This window comes from Peromyscus eremicus, chromosome 8a (genome assembly GCF_949786415.1).
Source record: "Peromyscus eremicus chromosome 8a, PerEre_H2_v1, whole genome shotgun sequence".
Lineage (NCBI taxonomy): Eukaryota > Metazoa > Chordata > Mammalia > Rodentia > Cricetidae > Peromyscus > Peromyscus eremicus.
The window spans coordinates 41,920,441-41,936,881 of record NC_081423.1 but is presented as its reverse complement, the minus strand read 5'-3'; the positions used below and the strand labels follow the sequence as shown (position 1 = coordinate 41,936,881).

General features: G+C 42.9%; 2 protein-coding genes across 3 annotated transcripts in view; both read right to left on the bottom strand.

Moving 5' to 3' along the window:
• LOC131917066 (zinc finger protein ZFP2-like) overlaps nucleotides 1-4,784 on the bottom strand; it is a 45,387-nt gene extending 40,603 nt beyond the window's left edge. Inside the window, exons 1-2 of one of the 2 annotated variants that reach the window (XM_059270705.1) lie at nucleotides 4,659-4,784; nucleotides 1,945-2,071 (exon numbers count right to left, since the gene is read on the bottom strand). In XM_059270705.1, the coding sequence (XP_059126688.1) occupies nucleotides 1,945-2,071; nucleotides 4,659-4,706 (175 nt within the window). In that variant the 5' untranslated portion in view covers nucleotides 4,707-4,784. The remainder of the gene's footprint in view (nucleotides 1-1,944; nucleotides 2,072-4,658) is intronic. The other variant, XM_059270706.1, reaches the window with a different exon arrangement.
• Nucleotides 4,785-14,964: 10,180 nt separating this feature from the next.
• On the bottom strand, nucleotides 14,965-15,891 carry LOC131916977 (olfactory receptor 5AR1-like). The gene has a single exon (XM_059270642.1). The coding sequence runs from the start codon at nucleotides 15,889-15,891 to the stop codon at nucleotides 14,965-14,967; it is 927 nt and encodes a 308-aa protein (XP_059126625.1).
• Nucleotides 15,892-16,441: the final 550 nt, after the last annotated feature.

Below are 16,441 nucleotides of genomic sequence, written 5' to 3'. Positions count from 1 at the left end.
TGTTTGAACACTTGGTCCCCATTTGGTAGGACTGTTTGGGTGTTGGGGAGGTGTGTCACTGTGGGCAAACTTTGAGTTTCAAAAGTCCTGTGCCATTCCCAGTGTCCTCTCTCTGCATCATGTTTGCAGATCAAGATGTGAGCTCTCGGCTGTTCCTGCCTCCATGCCTTGTTCTGCCATCATGGACTCTGACCCTCTGAAACCAGGAGCCCAGTTAAATGCTTTCTTGTCTAGTTACCTTGGTCATGGTGTGTTTTGACAGCAACAGAAAACTAACTAACACACTAGCCAAAGCTACACAGTAAGAGCCCATCTTCAAATGGGGTCAGATTTGAAAAGATGATCAGGGTAGGAAACCCAGTAATCGGATGAAGCTGGGTGTGGTGGCAGGGGGTGGTGGGTGGGGGCAGAAGGAGGATAGACACAGGCACATTCCAGAAGATTGTGGGCCAACAATAGCCTGGCTGGAAAGGCAAGCTTCTGGTTTAGTGAGAGTCTGCCTCAAGATATAAGGGGGAAAGTAGAGGAAGCCTCCCGTGGCTGCCTCATGCATGTAAAAGGTCAGGCAAACTCCACAAACTGATGTGCATGGACCACACACAAACAAAAAATAAAACATCCAGTCCTTCCCCCACCCAAGACAGGCATTAAAAAGAAAAGTATACTGAAAGTAGATAGCACTGTCCTGAATGAGGAACTGTCAAAAACAAACAAAAAACTTCAAAGTGCACTGCAACAAATAAAGAGTCTACCGCCATTCAACAATGTGGTAAGATGTGGTAAACGCAATAGAAAGAAAGCAGTAAGTTCTTACACAAAAGCAAGGGATGAAAGAGGAACAGAGAAGGGACAAACACCAAAGTGGAAGTCAGTACAAAGAAAATACCAGTGAGAGCACCAGTGTAAAAACTGATACAAGCACAAAACCAAAAGAGCAGGTAACAGGAAGAAGTTGGGTTTTTTTGTTTCTTTTTTTTTTTTTTAATGTGTTTGGTTTTGTTATTTTGAGATAGAGTCTCTATGTAGTTTTGGCTGGCCTAGACTCACCATGTAGACCAGGCTGGCCTTGAACTCACAAAGATCTGTCTGTCTCTGCCTCCCAAGCGTTGGGATCAAAGGTGTGCACTATCATGTGCAGTATATAGGAAGAGCTTTTGAAAAAATGAATACAAAACTTTAGCTTCTGCTGTTGAACGTGACAGTGCTGATGCTCTCTCTGCTGCTTCTCACTGTGTTAACAGCTCAGGCTACTCCACCACAATGAGGCACAGGAGAATACTACAGAGGAGCTGCTCTTCGAGCCTAATGTTGCAAGACTGGGGAGGAGGAATATTTTCATGAATATGTACAACTATGACGTGCCAGTTAAAATCACAAATAGCACTGGATGTGGTGGAGCACGCCTTTTATCCCAGCACTTGGAAAGCAGAGGTGGTCGGATCTCTATGAGTTCAAGGAGAGCCTGGTCTACATAGTGAGTTCCAGGACAGCCAGGGCTATGTTGAGACCCTACCTCAAAAAACAAACAAACAAACAAACAAATGGGGCAGGGCCTGGAGAAATGCCTCAGCAATTAAGAATACTTGTTGTTCTTGAAGAGGACAAGGTTTGATTCCCAGCAACCACATGGCTGCTAACAACTGTCTGTAACTCCAGTTCCAGGGCCTCCAATGCAGTTTCTGACCTCCTTGGGCACTGCATGCACATGGTGCACACACATACATGGAAGCAAAATATTCATACATATAAAAAATAATAAAATAAATCTTAAAGAAATACAAACAGTCTGGAGATTAAGCTCAGTGCTGGGTACTTAACCTATACTGCACAAGAACCAGTTTGGCCACCAGCACCAAAAAAAAAAAAAAAAATCCTTGGAAGTAGTTCCTGTATTTACGAAAAAGGAAAAAGCTTCTAATAGGATTACTGGGGACTTTCACTCACTCAAGGACAGCAGGCTGCTGTAGGTCTCCAGCATCACGTCCCTGTAGAGCTTCCTCTGAGCATCATCCAGGTCCTGCCACTCCTCCCAGCTGAAGTCCACAGAGACATCCTCAAATGACACCAACCCCTGTAATGAAACAACATTCCTCAGCCCAAGCCTTCAGCCTTGGGCAAGAAATAGGAATATGGGAGGTCACACCTCTCCACAAGCATCATTTACACACAATATGCATATAAGTTTTCTTATCCTGGAAGAAAAATCACCTGCAAAATGCCTTACAAACAAACTAATTTAGCAATGATGAGAGACAAAAGGCAGAAAACAAATGTAAGCAATTGATAATCCTTTGGTTTCCCTACTGAATACATCTCTGACTCTAACAATTACAAATCTAAGTAATGTTGTCTGTAAGTTACATAAGTACAGTCATAGGCACCCTCATATGCCCTTCCAAAATTTAGAACTGCTAGATCCAACAGAAAGAAACATCACTAGCATCCTATAGGGCAATATCTGAACAAGCAGAAGCCAGTTCAACACCTAGACATTTTGAATGCCATCCCTTGAAAGGAGAAAGGGGAGGGTCTTAGGGCAGAGCCAGAGGGGAAGAATCACTCCACAATTTCCATATTGGGAAACAGAGCACTAAGAACAGAGAACCGAAGACATGCAATGTGGTAAGCTCCACAGATCCCATTCCTCAGGAAGGCTGAGGCAGGGGGACCAGGAGTTAGGGGCTAGGCAGACAAAACAGGTAGTAAGGAATTGGGAACTCATCACAGAAGGAAACACAAAGCAGCAACAGAAAATAAAAATTAAGAATAGCATTTTCATTAATTTATTTTGTTTTTGATAAAAATGCCAGTTTGTTTCCAAACTTTTTACATAAACAATTATATGGGAGCTGATGTGTTAACTATGTGACATGAAAGAAGATAGGCAATTTTTGAAGGAAACAATAGATTTTCTTTTCTCCTGTGGTTTTGCTAACCTGGAAACAACTGTTTTCCCATGATAACTTGTTTCCTAATTTCTTTTCGAACACAAGCAAATTATGGTAGTATGTATAGACCAGAACAAAACATATACCTCCATTCCCACCTTACTTCAACTCAGTAACAACTAATTGATGCTGCCTATGAAGTATCTGCAGAAGTGACCTGTCATCTCTGATGACCTTTTTAAGCTGGTGCCTAGTAACTGATTTAGACAAAAAGCAGCATTTGAGACTGTGAATGAGAAAGAGAAGGAAAGGGCTGCTTATTCTCTGAGCATAATACATCGGAAAGGCTTTTATTTATCATCAGCAAAGACCAAACTTCCTAGGAAACAGAATAAGAAGTTCCTTAACTAGAGCCATGAGCTTGGGAAGTAATGACCAGGGCGCAGAATCAGAGCCTCATCTAGGAAGGTGTCCAATCTTCAGGGTTAAGGCCATCCACCATACCTGCCCAAGACTCCAAGACTGTAGTGAAGATGATGCCTCTCAAGGTTTACCCCTTCAGCTCATTACCATGTTCCCACACATACTCCAATCTATTATACTTTGTACAGGGTAGGTTGAAATTCATCTATAAATGCCAGATATCTGAGACAAGAGTAGTCATAATGGGTGTTAAATGAATTCCTGGCATCATTTTGAGACACAAGACAATACGCACAAAGCACTAAAAAGATGGTATTTTGGATGTGCTGGCATATGTGTGGAAGAGGATTCCAGGACACAGTGACCACTGCCTACTCATTTCCGGTGCTGTTTATGTGAACAGAACATATACCTCCATTCCCACCTCATTTCAACTCAATCAGGACCAGCTAATGCTGCCTAAAGAATTATCTACAGAAGAGACCTGCACTTCTGATGACCTTCAAGCTGGCACTTGGTTTGCTGCTCTTTTCCACACTCATCAGCAAACTCCAGGAAGGCCATTCTGTGAAGCTATCATGGTCACAGATGTGATATACACCTTGCTTATATAACCACCAAAGCTGGAGGTGTTGTTTATCAAAACATAACCTATAGCTCTGACATCCAAGGAAATAGACTGCATCAGCTAGAGAAGATCCAAGCCTGAGGATGGACCAGGAACACCACAAACAAACGTTCATGAACACCCACACATGCACACTGAACCGAGTTTCACAGCTTACACTGACTTCTGGGTCTGAACTGTTCTACTTTTAATTTTCAGTAAGGAAATAAAAGGAAGTAGTCAATAAATACACAACTATAATAAAAGCTGAGAAATTTGAATTCATATACAATAAAATTAGATCCCAAGACAAAGAAACAGCAGGCACAAAAAGATGCAGTCACTTCTAAAAATATTTACTTCCTAATTCTATACCTAAAAAAAAAATTACAGAGAAAAATCAGCATCCAAAATATTTGCTTGATATATGTGGACATACACAAAAACATTCCTGACCCACAGTCATAACTAAAGTGTCTGGAATATTTGTAGTCCTTCCTGATGGGAGTGTTTTGGCTACAAGAGGGCACAGTTATACTAAGAGATGCCCTGAGTGATCTCCTGTACTCTAGACATACTCTTCCTTTTGTGGTTTGACTATGGGATGTTCCCTACAGGCTTACTGCTTTGAGCATGTGATCCAAAGTGTGTGGTGCTACTTTGAAGGCTTTGGAAGGTTTAGGTGGTAGCGTCTGGCTGCTGGAAGTAGACTAGAAATGGGGTGTCTTTGAAGATTATACCTGCCCCTGGTTCCTTCCCACTTCTCTCTCAGGTTCCAGGTCTGCCATGGTGTGAACAGCTGCTCCTCTTCACACCTCCACTGATGGAGCCACTCCAACCTGCCACCACTGCCATGATGGACTCACACCTCTGAAACAATGAGCCAGAATAAATGTCCCTCCCCTAAGTGGGTTCTTCAGGTATTTATTTGGTCACAGCAGTACAAAAGTAATGAATATCCCCCCTTATCGCCATTGTAGACTAGTCGGATTTTCCCTTGGTAATCTAGATTACTCAGGAAAACCACCACTAGCTCCTTTTCCACCTATTGCCTTGGAGTCAGAAGCAGCAAAGTGCTTGGGATAAAATCAGTCCCTCCAGCTGAACAGTCTCATGGGTGTGGCCTTTGCTAGAAGCACTGCCCCTTATCAATATAAGAGAGAAAGGCCAGTAGCGCATGTGGCTATGGGAACAGAAACAAAACAACAGTCCTAGCTGCTGAGTGTGGTGGTGCTTACCTTAAGGCCAGCACTCGGGAAGCAGAGGCAGGTGGTCTGTGAGTTCAAGACCAGCATGGTTTACAGAGCAAGTTCTAGGCCAACCAAAGACACCTAGTGAGACCTTGTCTTAAAAGTTCCTAGTGCCGGGTACTTTACTTGTAAAGTCCTCTGCTGAGGTCATTTCTGATGAGGTTTGACAGGAGACACAAATACCTTTATCTCTTTCTGCCATCCAGATAATATGTCAACACTCCTGTTACCCAAATGTGTTTGGCCTCAATTTTTGAATCCAGAATTCCTTCTTAGCTACTGACCATGAATCTGAGCCATTGTGTACGTCAATGAAGGTACGAGTGCATGGTACTCTTCTCACTTTTACCTGCGGATTCCTATACTCTGGCTTCTGTCTATGGGAAACATCAGGCAAGCTGTTGAACTTGACCCAGTGTACTTATAGCCTTTGTAGAGAATCCTGCCCCAACCCTGTCAGGACTGCAATCTAGCTGGTCCTGTTTCCTGTGTTTAAAGTAATGTCAAGACATTTTTGAGCAAGAAATATATTCTTTATGATTTACAAACCTTGATTATAAAATATATAATCAAGATATGTACATTATTCAGATCCAAGCTCCTGTTTTTACTTGTGCTCTGTGTGCCTTTCTCAGGACTCCCACACTAATGGTATCCCACTAACTTCTATTTTCTCCCACTCACTCCCAAGGCCTGCACTGCACCCACTTGTAGCAGTACAGCTCATCAGCACTCAGGCATCACCACTGAGGAACAGACCCTTCCAGCCTAGCAGAGATGGACAGTTCCAGTGTGAGCAAGAAAGTACATACTCGTCTTTAGGCAGCCACACTTCCTCACCATCCACAGCATCACATGCTGCCACTGGACCAAGAATGAACAACAAACAAAGCCAGCAGGAACTGCAACTCCTAACATTAGACCTCAGGGAGCAAAGGACAGGGAACGGAAGTGGAGGGAAAAAAAAAAAAAACGGTCCAGAAAAAAAAAGAAATCCCTCCTTCCAGCACACTCATCAAGGCCATAAGGTAGATCAGTGTCAATACCATATACGAGGAAAAAATGGAGGCTATGACTTCCATTTTGTCAAGGAGAGCTTGATATGCCTTTGCATATCAACACAGGAGTTAAACTTAAAATCTGAAAGCTAACAAGTGGCTCATGCTACCAAGAACTAGTCACTAAAACTCAAAGGGCTGGATTACAGAAGTCCTCTAAGGTGGGATGAGTGGGGAACTGAGCAGAAGAAAAGGGTAAGCTATGACAAGGAGAAAAAGAACTAAGAAAATGAGCTAAGAAAGCAGCAGCAATATCAGGACTGAAATGAAGACCTTCCCGTGAAGATGATGGGCACAACTCTGCAGCATGGCAGAAGATTTAAGTAAGGCAGCCGGCAGAGAACAGTGTTTCCATCTGACTGCGATGGATGTTGAGAATCTGAACCAAGAGTACAGTGAGTAGGAGAAAAAATGCAAACTGTAAAGACAAATTATTACTAGAAACTTATGTTGGGACATTATTATGATCTACATACACACACAAGCAGAGGAAACGCAGGGAGAGAAGTGAAGGACCCACAGTACGTTGTCTTCATACATTCCAGGTCTCATGTGACATAAGTGGGGTCTTCCTACAGCTCTCTGGAACTATACAACTTTAGCCAGCAAAGAAGAGCCCTGTGAATCGATCTGAGCTTGAGCACTTGTGAACTGACATTACTGAAAGCTGTGTTCATCTCCAGCCTGGGAATGAAGCTCTGTCCACATCATGCACATGTCCATGCCAGCATAAGAAGCTGGCACTTTCTGAGTCAATCCAACCCCTACAACAAACAGACCGTGTCAGGAAAACTAGAGACCACGTTGCATGTGACTTAATCACTCTACAAAAGACCTTATAATGTGGCTCCGTCAACACATCCCATGCTCTCATCTGCATGTATCTACCTTACATTAGGTTTATTCTTCCATTCCAATTTTCAAAAGTCCTAAACTACAGTATAAAACAAGGTGAGGCTAACTATACAACTTACCTCAGAAGTGTCCATTGTCCTAGCTCTTTCAGACACGAGAGGACTGTGCAATCACAGCTAGAAGAGAAGGTCAACAGAAATTAACTCACTAGATATGATCTTGCTTTCAGATCCCAATTCACAAAGACCGGGAGAAAGCTAAGACAACGAAAATGTCTCCCTGTGCGGAAATAGTGTATTATACTTGAAAACTGCCACAACAGATCTTGTTGAAGGAGCACCAGGCATTTTATTAAATGGTAGAGATTCATCATTCAATTATACACAGGTTAATGGAAACACCTGCTGCTTGCTTAGCAACTATGTTATTCTAAAATAATTCAATGTTTTAAGGATGGGTGTTTAATGAACATTATTGAGTCACAGAAATCATAGGAAGCTACAAAGGCAATATTACTTAGGTTCCTGTCAGTTTGGTACGGTTCAATACAAATGCACCATACAGAACTGTCTACTAGTAGATTGTGTTTTACATATTTAAATTTCACAGAAAGTGTGTCTCCTCCAATCTAGATGGTTTCCTCTCAAGACTACACTGGCAAATTCACTGTAGGACTTTTGCAGTGATATTTCACAATGGCTCGTCTCCCTGCAGTCAGGCCTTGGCGTAGCTCCCTCTCACAAATTCACTTGCTCTAGCTAGTGTAGCTACAACAAATGAGATCTGTACAGTTTTTAAAATGTTATCCCAGGAGAACTGGCTGAGATGGTAACTTTGTGTCCCTACACACCGCTTCTATACTGTTTTTTTAAAAAAGAGTATTTGGTTATTCAGAACACTAGAAGTAAAACTAGCATAGGCTCCAGGAAGCCACAGTTCTGAGTGTGGGTCCAAAGGAGCTGAAACCACAATAAGACAGACAGCTCGGCTCCTCTGTGAACTATCGCTGTGTCATAGCTCTTTCCTCCAGACACAACAGGTCTGAAGAGATGCCCTTAGCAATGAAGCAAGAACGCAGTGATGGCTAAGTCTCTGGTAACTGTGGTCTAGCTGATTAACACCCCAAAGTCGCTGGTCCCTCACCTAGGGGTCCAGCCATCGCTTCTCAGTCAACATCCTTCCCACCAGCTTTTCCCTTACTAATCGGTCAAGGGACTGACTCCTCAATGCCTTCCTCTCCGGTGAAGCCCTTACAATGAAACATCATACAGACAGTCTGCAATGTCCTTTTGAACTGCGGCGTGGGGACACACACCACAACCTGGTGGAGGGAGGACTAAGCTCAGGAGCCGCAGGAGATGGACTCAGGAACAGGGCCAGGCTGAGCACAGCTTCCAGAATGGAGAGAGATAGGCAGTGAGCTCAGCCCCGCACAGGTTCCCAGCCCAGCGCCGTCGGCACCCGGAACAGCCGAAGAGCTGAGGACCGACCCCGGCCAGCTCCCGCCGGTTCCCCAGAGGCTGCACTCACCTTGGTGCTGGACGTCAGCTTCTGTGTGGCTTTCACCAGAAGGAGAACGTAGGGCCAAAGATACCAGGGCCCACCTCGGCGGAAACCGGAAGCAACATGGCGGAGCCGGAGACAGATCGGGAAAGTACACCCCGCCTCAGAGCATGGGTCTGATTGGACAGATCCAAGTCTCCTCCATGATTGGATAGAATATCTTGAGTGACAGTAAAGGGTACCAATCGTTGATAGAACAAGGCTGACTGTCCTTATCACTTTATTCCTAGACTTTTCCCACTAAACCTGCGACATCATGAAGTGTGTTTCTTTCTCTACCTGGCTATTCCATTTAGCATGACGTCCTTCAGGTTTATTTATGTCGTCTAAAGTAACAAGGTTTTGCTATTTTTGAGATGTATTTCATTGTGGATATTCACGTCTCCTTTTCATACACCCATGGATGAACACAAGTAATTGTCATACCTTGACCCCTATGGATAGTTCTTCAATAACTATAGCAGTGCAGGAATCTCGGGCACATTGACCTGAAATCCTTTATTTATATGTTCACAATTGGACTTGCCAATTGTTACAGTAGTTGCATTTTAATCTTTTTGAGAGATCTTCACATTTTCCATAATGAACATCTGTCCATTTTTAGCTCCTTTTAAAAATGGGTTGCTCGGCTGGGCGGTGGTGGCGCACGCCTTTAACCTCAGCACTCGGGAGGCAGAGCCAGGCGGATCTCTGTGAGTTCGAGGCCAGCCTGGGCTACGAAGTGAGTTCCAGGAAAGGCACAAAGCTACACAGAGAAACCTTGTCTCGAAAAACAAAACAAAACAAAACAAAACAAAACAAAAAAAAAGGGTTGCTCATCTTCACATTCTCAGTAACACTTGTCAACTTTTCTGTTACTGACAAATTCACTCATACAAATGGTAACTTATTGTGATTTTAGTTTGCATTTTCCTGACACTTGCTAATGTTAAAGGCTTACCATTTGTATAGCCACACCCCCAAATTTGGCCAGTTTATATTTTATACCATACACATAAAACCATATAAAACGTCTCCTCAAAAAGGTAATGCCAATTCCTTCTTACAATAAAGATTTATTCATTATTCAAAGTGCTTTCATAGTATTTTCATTCAAATGTGATATATTTGAAAATAATTACATCACCCCTATTTCTCTTGTTTGCTCTGCCTTTCTCTTGCCAAAGTCCTGTTACTTTCTCTAAACATTTCCCCACTATTTTCAGTGTCTAAAAGCACTTGCTGCTCTTTTAGATGACCCAATCAATAATATGTTGGGCAGCTTACAACCTCCCGTAACCTCATTTCCGGAGGATCCAATGCCATCTTCTGTCCTTCATGGACACACACACACACACACACACACACACACACACACACACACACACAAACACGGAGCATACACTCATTCAGAACATGTAAATAAAAATAAAACCTTACATATGAAATTGTTTTTACTTCCAAGGAAAAACACACAATATTTGTTTTTTTTTCTGAGTCTGGCCTACTTTGTTTATGTATGAAGATGTTCATTTTCAATGTTTTTGTAAGACATGTCTATTAATACATCTTGCCCACCTTTAAAAATGATTTTAAAATTAGTTAATTGTATGTGTATGGGCACCATGTGCATGCATAAGCCTGTAGAGGTCAGACGAGGCATTGGACTTGCACATGGTTGTGAATTGCCATGTGGGAGTTGAGCCATGTATTCATTTTTATAAAGTGAGATAATTATGTATTTGACCAAAAGAATGTAAGATATGAGAAAGGAGTTGGAGTTCTCCATGAATAAAGTTAAACATTCATCTAGGTCTCACAGTTACAGGTGTTTGCTAGTCACACCTCCATCAGCAACATCTCAAGATCAGGACTTTGGAGGAACTCACCTGCCATGAAACCCGTCTTTCCTTCTCTGCTTTGAAGATAGGGTTCCTGGTGAATGGAGATGTGGCTTCTGCTGAACTTTCCCTTAGGGTGACAAATGTTTCCATGTGGAACAGGCCACTTATATTGTTTGAGCCTCAGAGCAGGACCAGGCACAGTCCTTGTGGGCTTCTGTGCTGCCTTTCAGACTCTGAGCATCATTCTTAGAGTACCAGGTCACCACAGGGTCCCTGTGTGACATGGTTCAATGTGAATGCAAGGAGCTGTACCCAAGCCTGGGAACAGTAAGAGGAAAGGTACAGAAAGAATGCTCAGGATGCGTTTTTGTTCCATGGTCATTTCACACGGGTCTGTGTACTAAACGACCTGCATGAATCTCAATTGTCTTATTTGTTCATGAAACTGAGATGCAAAATGTAGCCTTGAAAGATGGGGCCACTTCTCAGAGGGGAAAGGACAGTGAGTATGCTAATTAAAACAAAAAGTTCTTGTGAATTATTTAAGGTAGAAAGTTTGTATTTCTCCCTGAGATACTGTTCTTTAAGTGTTGAGCAGCAAAGGTTAAATAAAGTCAGATAATGTTTGTCTTTGAGGCAGAGATTTGATAAAAATGAATCTATTTGTCCCTGTGCTTTTTCCAATCTTGGTCTCAACAATTCTCGCTCATACAATCCCTCCTCTTTCTCGCCGATTGGATTCCCGGAGCTCCACCTGGGGCTTGGCTGTGATCTCTGCATCCAATTCCATCAGTCACTGGATGAGATTTCTAGCACGACCGTTAGGGTGTTTGGCCATCCTATCACCGGAGTAGGTAGGTCAGTTCGGGCTTTCTCTCAACCATTGCCAGTAGTCTATTGTGGAGGTATCTTTGTGGATTTCTGGGGACCTCTCTAGCACTTTGCTTTTTCCTTGTTCTCCCTCACTGTTCTTTTTTTTTTGAGACAGGGTTTCTCTGTAGCTTTGGAGCCTGTCCTGGACTAGCTCTGTAGACCAGGCTGGCCTCGAACTCACAGAGATCTGCCTGCCTCTGCCTCCCGAGTGCTGGGATTACAGGCGTGAGCCACCACCACCTGGCCCCTCTCTGTTTTTGTTACAGCTGGGATCTCCTGCTCCCCTAAGCTCTCTTTCCCTCGATCCTTGCCCTTCATCTCCCCCCCCCCCCCCGTTCGAGTCCAGTTTGCTCATGTAGATCTCATCCATTTCTCTGTCATTGGGCAATCCCTGTGTCTTTCTTAGGGTCCTGTTTTCTAGGTAGCCTCCATGGAGTTGTGAGTAGCAGTCTAGTCACCCTTTATTTTACATCTAGTATCCTCCTATGAGTGAGTACATACCATGTTTGTCTTTCTGAGTCTGGGTTACCTCACTCAGGATGATTTTTTCTAGATCCATCCATTTGCCTGCAAATAGCCAAACTAGTGGAAACACATGAAGTTCATGTGAGGAACTTTGGGAGCTGAGGAACATTGGGAGCTGAGGAGCCCCCAACTGGATTAGGCCCTCTGGATAAGTGAGACAGCTGATTAGCTTGAACTGTTTGGGAGGCATCCAGGCAGTGGGACCGGGACCTATCCTTAGTGCATGAGCTGGCTGTTTGGAACCTGGGGCCTACGCAGGGACACTTTGCTCAGCCTGGGAGGAGGGGACTGGACCTGCCTGGACTGAATCTACCAGGTTGAGCTGAATCCCCAGGGGAGTCCTTGCCCTGGAGGAGATGGGAATGGGGGGTGGGCTGGGGGGAGGACGGGGGGAGGGGCAGCCAAGGGGAATCCTTGGCTGATACGTAAAATTAAATCAAATTATAACATTAATAAATAAATAAATAAAAAGAAAACAAACAAACAAAAACAAAAAAAAGAAATGAATCTAAATTAACATGTTCCTCCAGACCTCATGAACCAGAAAAATGGGGAAGAAAAATGCTATCAGCAAGGAACATAGGGGCATTTATATCCTTCATGGTTTTCTAGAAAAGTGAGTCTATGATAGTATCGCAACATGTTTCTGTTTTTGTTTTTCTCTTTCATGTGTATGTGTGTGGTGTGCATGTATGTGTGCATGCATGTTTGCATCTGTGTGGATGTGTGTATCTGTGGATGGTGGCCTTAACCATCTGAGCCATCTTGCTGGCCCCAACATTTCTCAATTTCTTAACTTTTAGTTTGTGTGTATCTATATATTTATTTAAATGGAATTATAGATAGAATATAGTTGTATCTTAAAAAAAATCTAAGCTATCATTTTTAAAGGCAAGGTCTTACTGTGTATCCCTGAATGGCCTAGAATTTGTTATATAAACCAGGCTAGTCTCAAACTCATAGAGGTCTATTCATCCTTCCCTCTGAAATGCTAGAGCAATGAGCATGAGCAATTATGCAAGGCTCTGTCTTTTAATGGTATATTTTAATAATTTATACTTAAAATAATTATTGACAGAATTAGATTTGACTATCGCATTTGTAAATGTTTTATAATTGTTTTTCCATTTCTCACCATTTTCTGTCTTCTATTTTTTATTTTCATTTTTTTGTTTTAGCGTATTAGTTACACTTATTTTTTAAAACTCTGTTCTTGAGTTTCTAAAATGCATCTTTTAAAAAACTTAGGCCAATGTAAAAATAACACTGTATCACCACTTTTTATGTAATGTAGATACACAAAATAATATCCATTCTACATCATGCCGCATTAAATAAAACACTCCCTATCAGAAAAGCACTAAAAATAAATTGTGAACCTTCACATTCTTCATGTATATTTGATTCTTTTGTATGGACTGCATGAGAAAACTTTTTGTTTCTGTATAACTTGATGAATATTTAAGAGAGGGAAATACTCGAACATTATAAATATTTATAATCACAAATTATGATCACATCTTTTTTTGAGATGAAAGTTATTTTTCTTTTTCTTTTCCTTTTCTACTTCTTTTCTTTTTGAGACAGGGTTTCTCTGTGTAGCCTTGTGTGTCCTGGAACTCACTCTGTAGATCAGGCTGGCCTTAAACTCACAGAGATCTGTCTTCCTCTGCCTCCCCAGTGCTGGGATTAAAGGCATACCCACCACCACCCAGCTTAAGAAAGTTAATTTTTATTTATTTTAAATGTTAGATTTTAGATGTTTGACTTGAGTTCACAGCACCCAACACTAATGTAAGTTTTGAGAAACAAAATTTGATAAGTACCCCAATATACTGAGTTGGGGGTGCCATGATTGTTACAAAGTAAGAAACAGGACTCAGAATTCTTACTGACCACTAAACCCTTGTGAGTCTTTCTTATAATCCCAGCACTTGGGAAGCAGAGGCAGGAAAAGGAGGAGTTAAAACAGCACTATAGAACAATCCCTGAAGTATACGGGATGAGACCACATTTCTCATAAATTGATTTGAGTAAATTTTTAATTATAAAGGAACTTAAATACTTCATGGAGGAGTGGACAGTATCTGATTATAAATACATACACACAAAGGCAAAGCCCTGAACCAAGAGTCGAAGGCCTGTGATAAAATCACATTGCAGAGCTTGTCAGAGAGACAGTGTCTGTCATTGGCAGTGAGAAACACTGTTCCTGAAGTATGTAAAACCCAAAAGGTACATTTGAGAACTGGGTGAAGATGCTTAGGACTGACATAGTAAAATCACTCTTATGATCAGTAGAAGACATCCAGTGGAAATCCCACAATAGCACATTATTCACAGTGAAATAGGGGGAGCGATACAGGATCTGGTTAGGGGAGAAAGTCTATTCCATGTGAGGACTTCGCAGCCACTCAATAAAAACGGTGCTCCTGAGAGTTCTCCTAGAGCCTGGGAAGAGGGAGTCAAACAGGCCCTGCTGGCTGGCCATTTCCTCGTGTATAAATTCAGGTTCTGCAAACTGAGATGAGAACAAGACTGAAGGAACTGTCTAGGTCACCCTCTAGTACAAGACTGGGGAGTTAGAAGGCAGGTCAGCATATGGTTGAACACCAATCACCGAACATCTTCATCAGCTGAATACAGGTCAGAGGTCTCTGGTGGCAGACACATGTATTTCTTTGTTGGCTTGTTTGTCTTTCTGTCTCAAGAATCTATCTAGGTATAATTGTTTTCACTTGATTTAAGCCATTTAGTCTGTAATTTCTTAGGACATTCTGAGACACATAGTTGAATTTTTGAAATGCTACTTTTGATGTGTATATCTGCATGTAGATAAGTGCACATAGGTCAGGATGCCCATGGAGGCCAGAAGAGGGTATAGAATCCCCTGGAGTTGAAAGGTCACTGCAGGGACTGCGGTGACCTCCTGCAGGTTCAGCAACTGGCATGATCAGCAATGCCAAGTGTCACAGGAAGGGAAAGGGGGTATGGGGTGTGTGTGTGTGTGTGTGTGTGTGTGTGTGTGTGTGTGTGTAACACTTGGCTCCAGTAACAGCCATCAGACCCTAAGAGTCACACACTGCAGTCTTGTAGGACTCAGGACTTTCTTCCACAATAAAGTTTCTGCAGAGCAAACTTCATGTCTTTGTTCCTCAGACAATAGACAACTGGATTCAAAGAAGGAGTGAGGACAGAGTAGAAAACAGATGCCAGGCGACCCTGGATGGGAGAGTACCGAGAGGCTGGCCTCAGGTACATGAAGCTTCCAGTTCCATAGAACAAGACGACTGTGGTCAGGTGAGAGGAACAGGTAGAAAAGGCCTTCCACCTGCCATCCACTGAGGGGATGCGGACAACTGTGGACACGATGCCCACATAGGAGAGGACCGTGAGGGCAAAGGAGCTCATGACAATGCAGCTGCTGACAGCAAAGCCCACCTCCTCATGGAGACGGTAATCAGTGCAGGACAGTCTCATGACTGGAGGGATGTCACAGAAGAAGTGTTCAACAACATTGGGTCCACAGTAGGGGAGGGAGAAGGTGTTGAAAGTGTGGAAGGCTGAATAGATGGCCCCACTCACCCAGGCAGTGACCACCAGCTCAACACAGCATTTCTGGCTCATGATGGTGCCATAGAGCAGTGGTCTGAGGATGGCCAGGAACCGGTCATAAGCCATGGCCGTGAGCAGGAAGCATTCAGTAGATGAAAGTGTGATAAATATGTAAAGCTGGGCTACACATTCGAGATAGGAGATGCCTCCCGAGCCTGTGAAGGATATAAGCACGGCCTTGGGGATGGTGGCTGAAGTGTAGCTCATGTCCAGGAAAGATAAATTCTTCAGGAAGAAGTACATGGGGGAGTGAAGCCTACTGTCTCTCATCACTGCTATGATGATGGAGCTGTTCCCCAGGAGGCCAAATGTGTAGACAAGCAAGAAAAACGGGATGACCACCCATCTCAGCTGTGGGACATCTGAGAAGCCCCTGAGGATGAAGTGAGTCACTCTTGTGTGATTGGACATGTCTGCTCAAGTTGTGTTCAGAAGCAGGGACCACACACAGCTAAGGGAGGGGACAGAAATAGGAGGCAGGCTCAGAACATGTGTCTGCAGCTCCATGTTGTCTGCAGAGTCATGGCTTTCACCAGAAAACTAACGCCAAGAAGCAGCTTATCTAAATGGCATTTCAAAGAACTGAGGAGGAGGAAAGGGAGGGAGAGGAGAAGGAGGAAGGGAGGAGACAGAGGAGGGGAGAGAGGGCACACCTACCAAGTTCTCTTGCTCTTAATTCTCCATGGAGTCAAGTGGGAAGCAGTCCCATGCATTTGCTTTCTATGTGTTGAAGCAAGTCCACTCATAAACATTTCAATGTTGTTTTAAAGGACAGAGCAGTTTTATTTTTACTCTCATTATTAACACATTTCCTTCTTAATATCCTATAGATTTTCTGAATCTCATTTTCTTTCCATTGCTGATTCACCCTCACACACCTTTAGTATTAATTCCATTGTTAATTTTTCTTAAGAGCCTTTTTTAACTTAAAAAAAAAAATCATTCTACCAACACTGTTGGG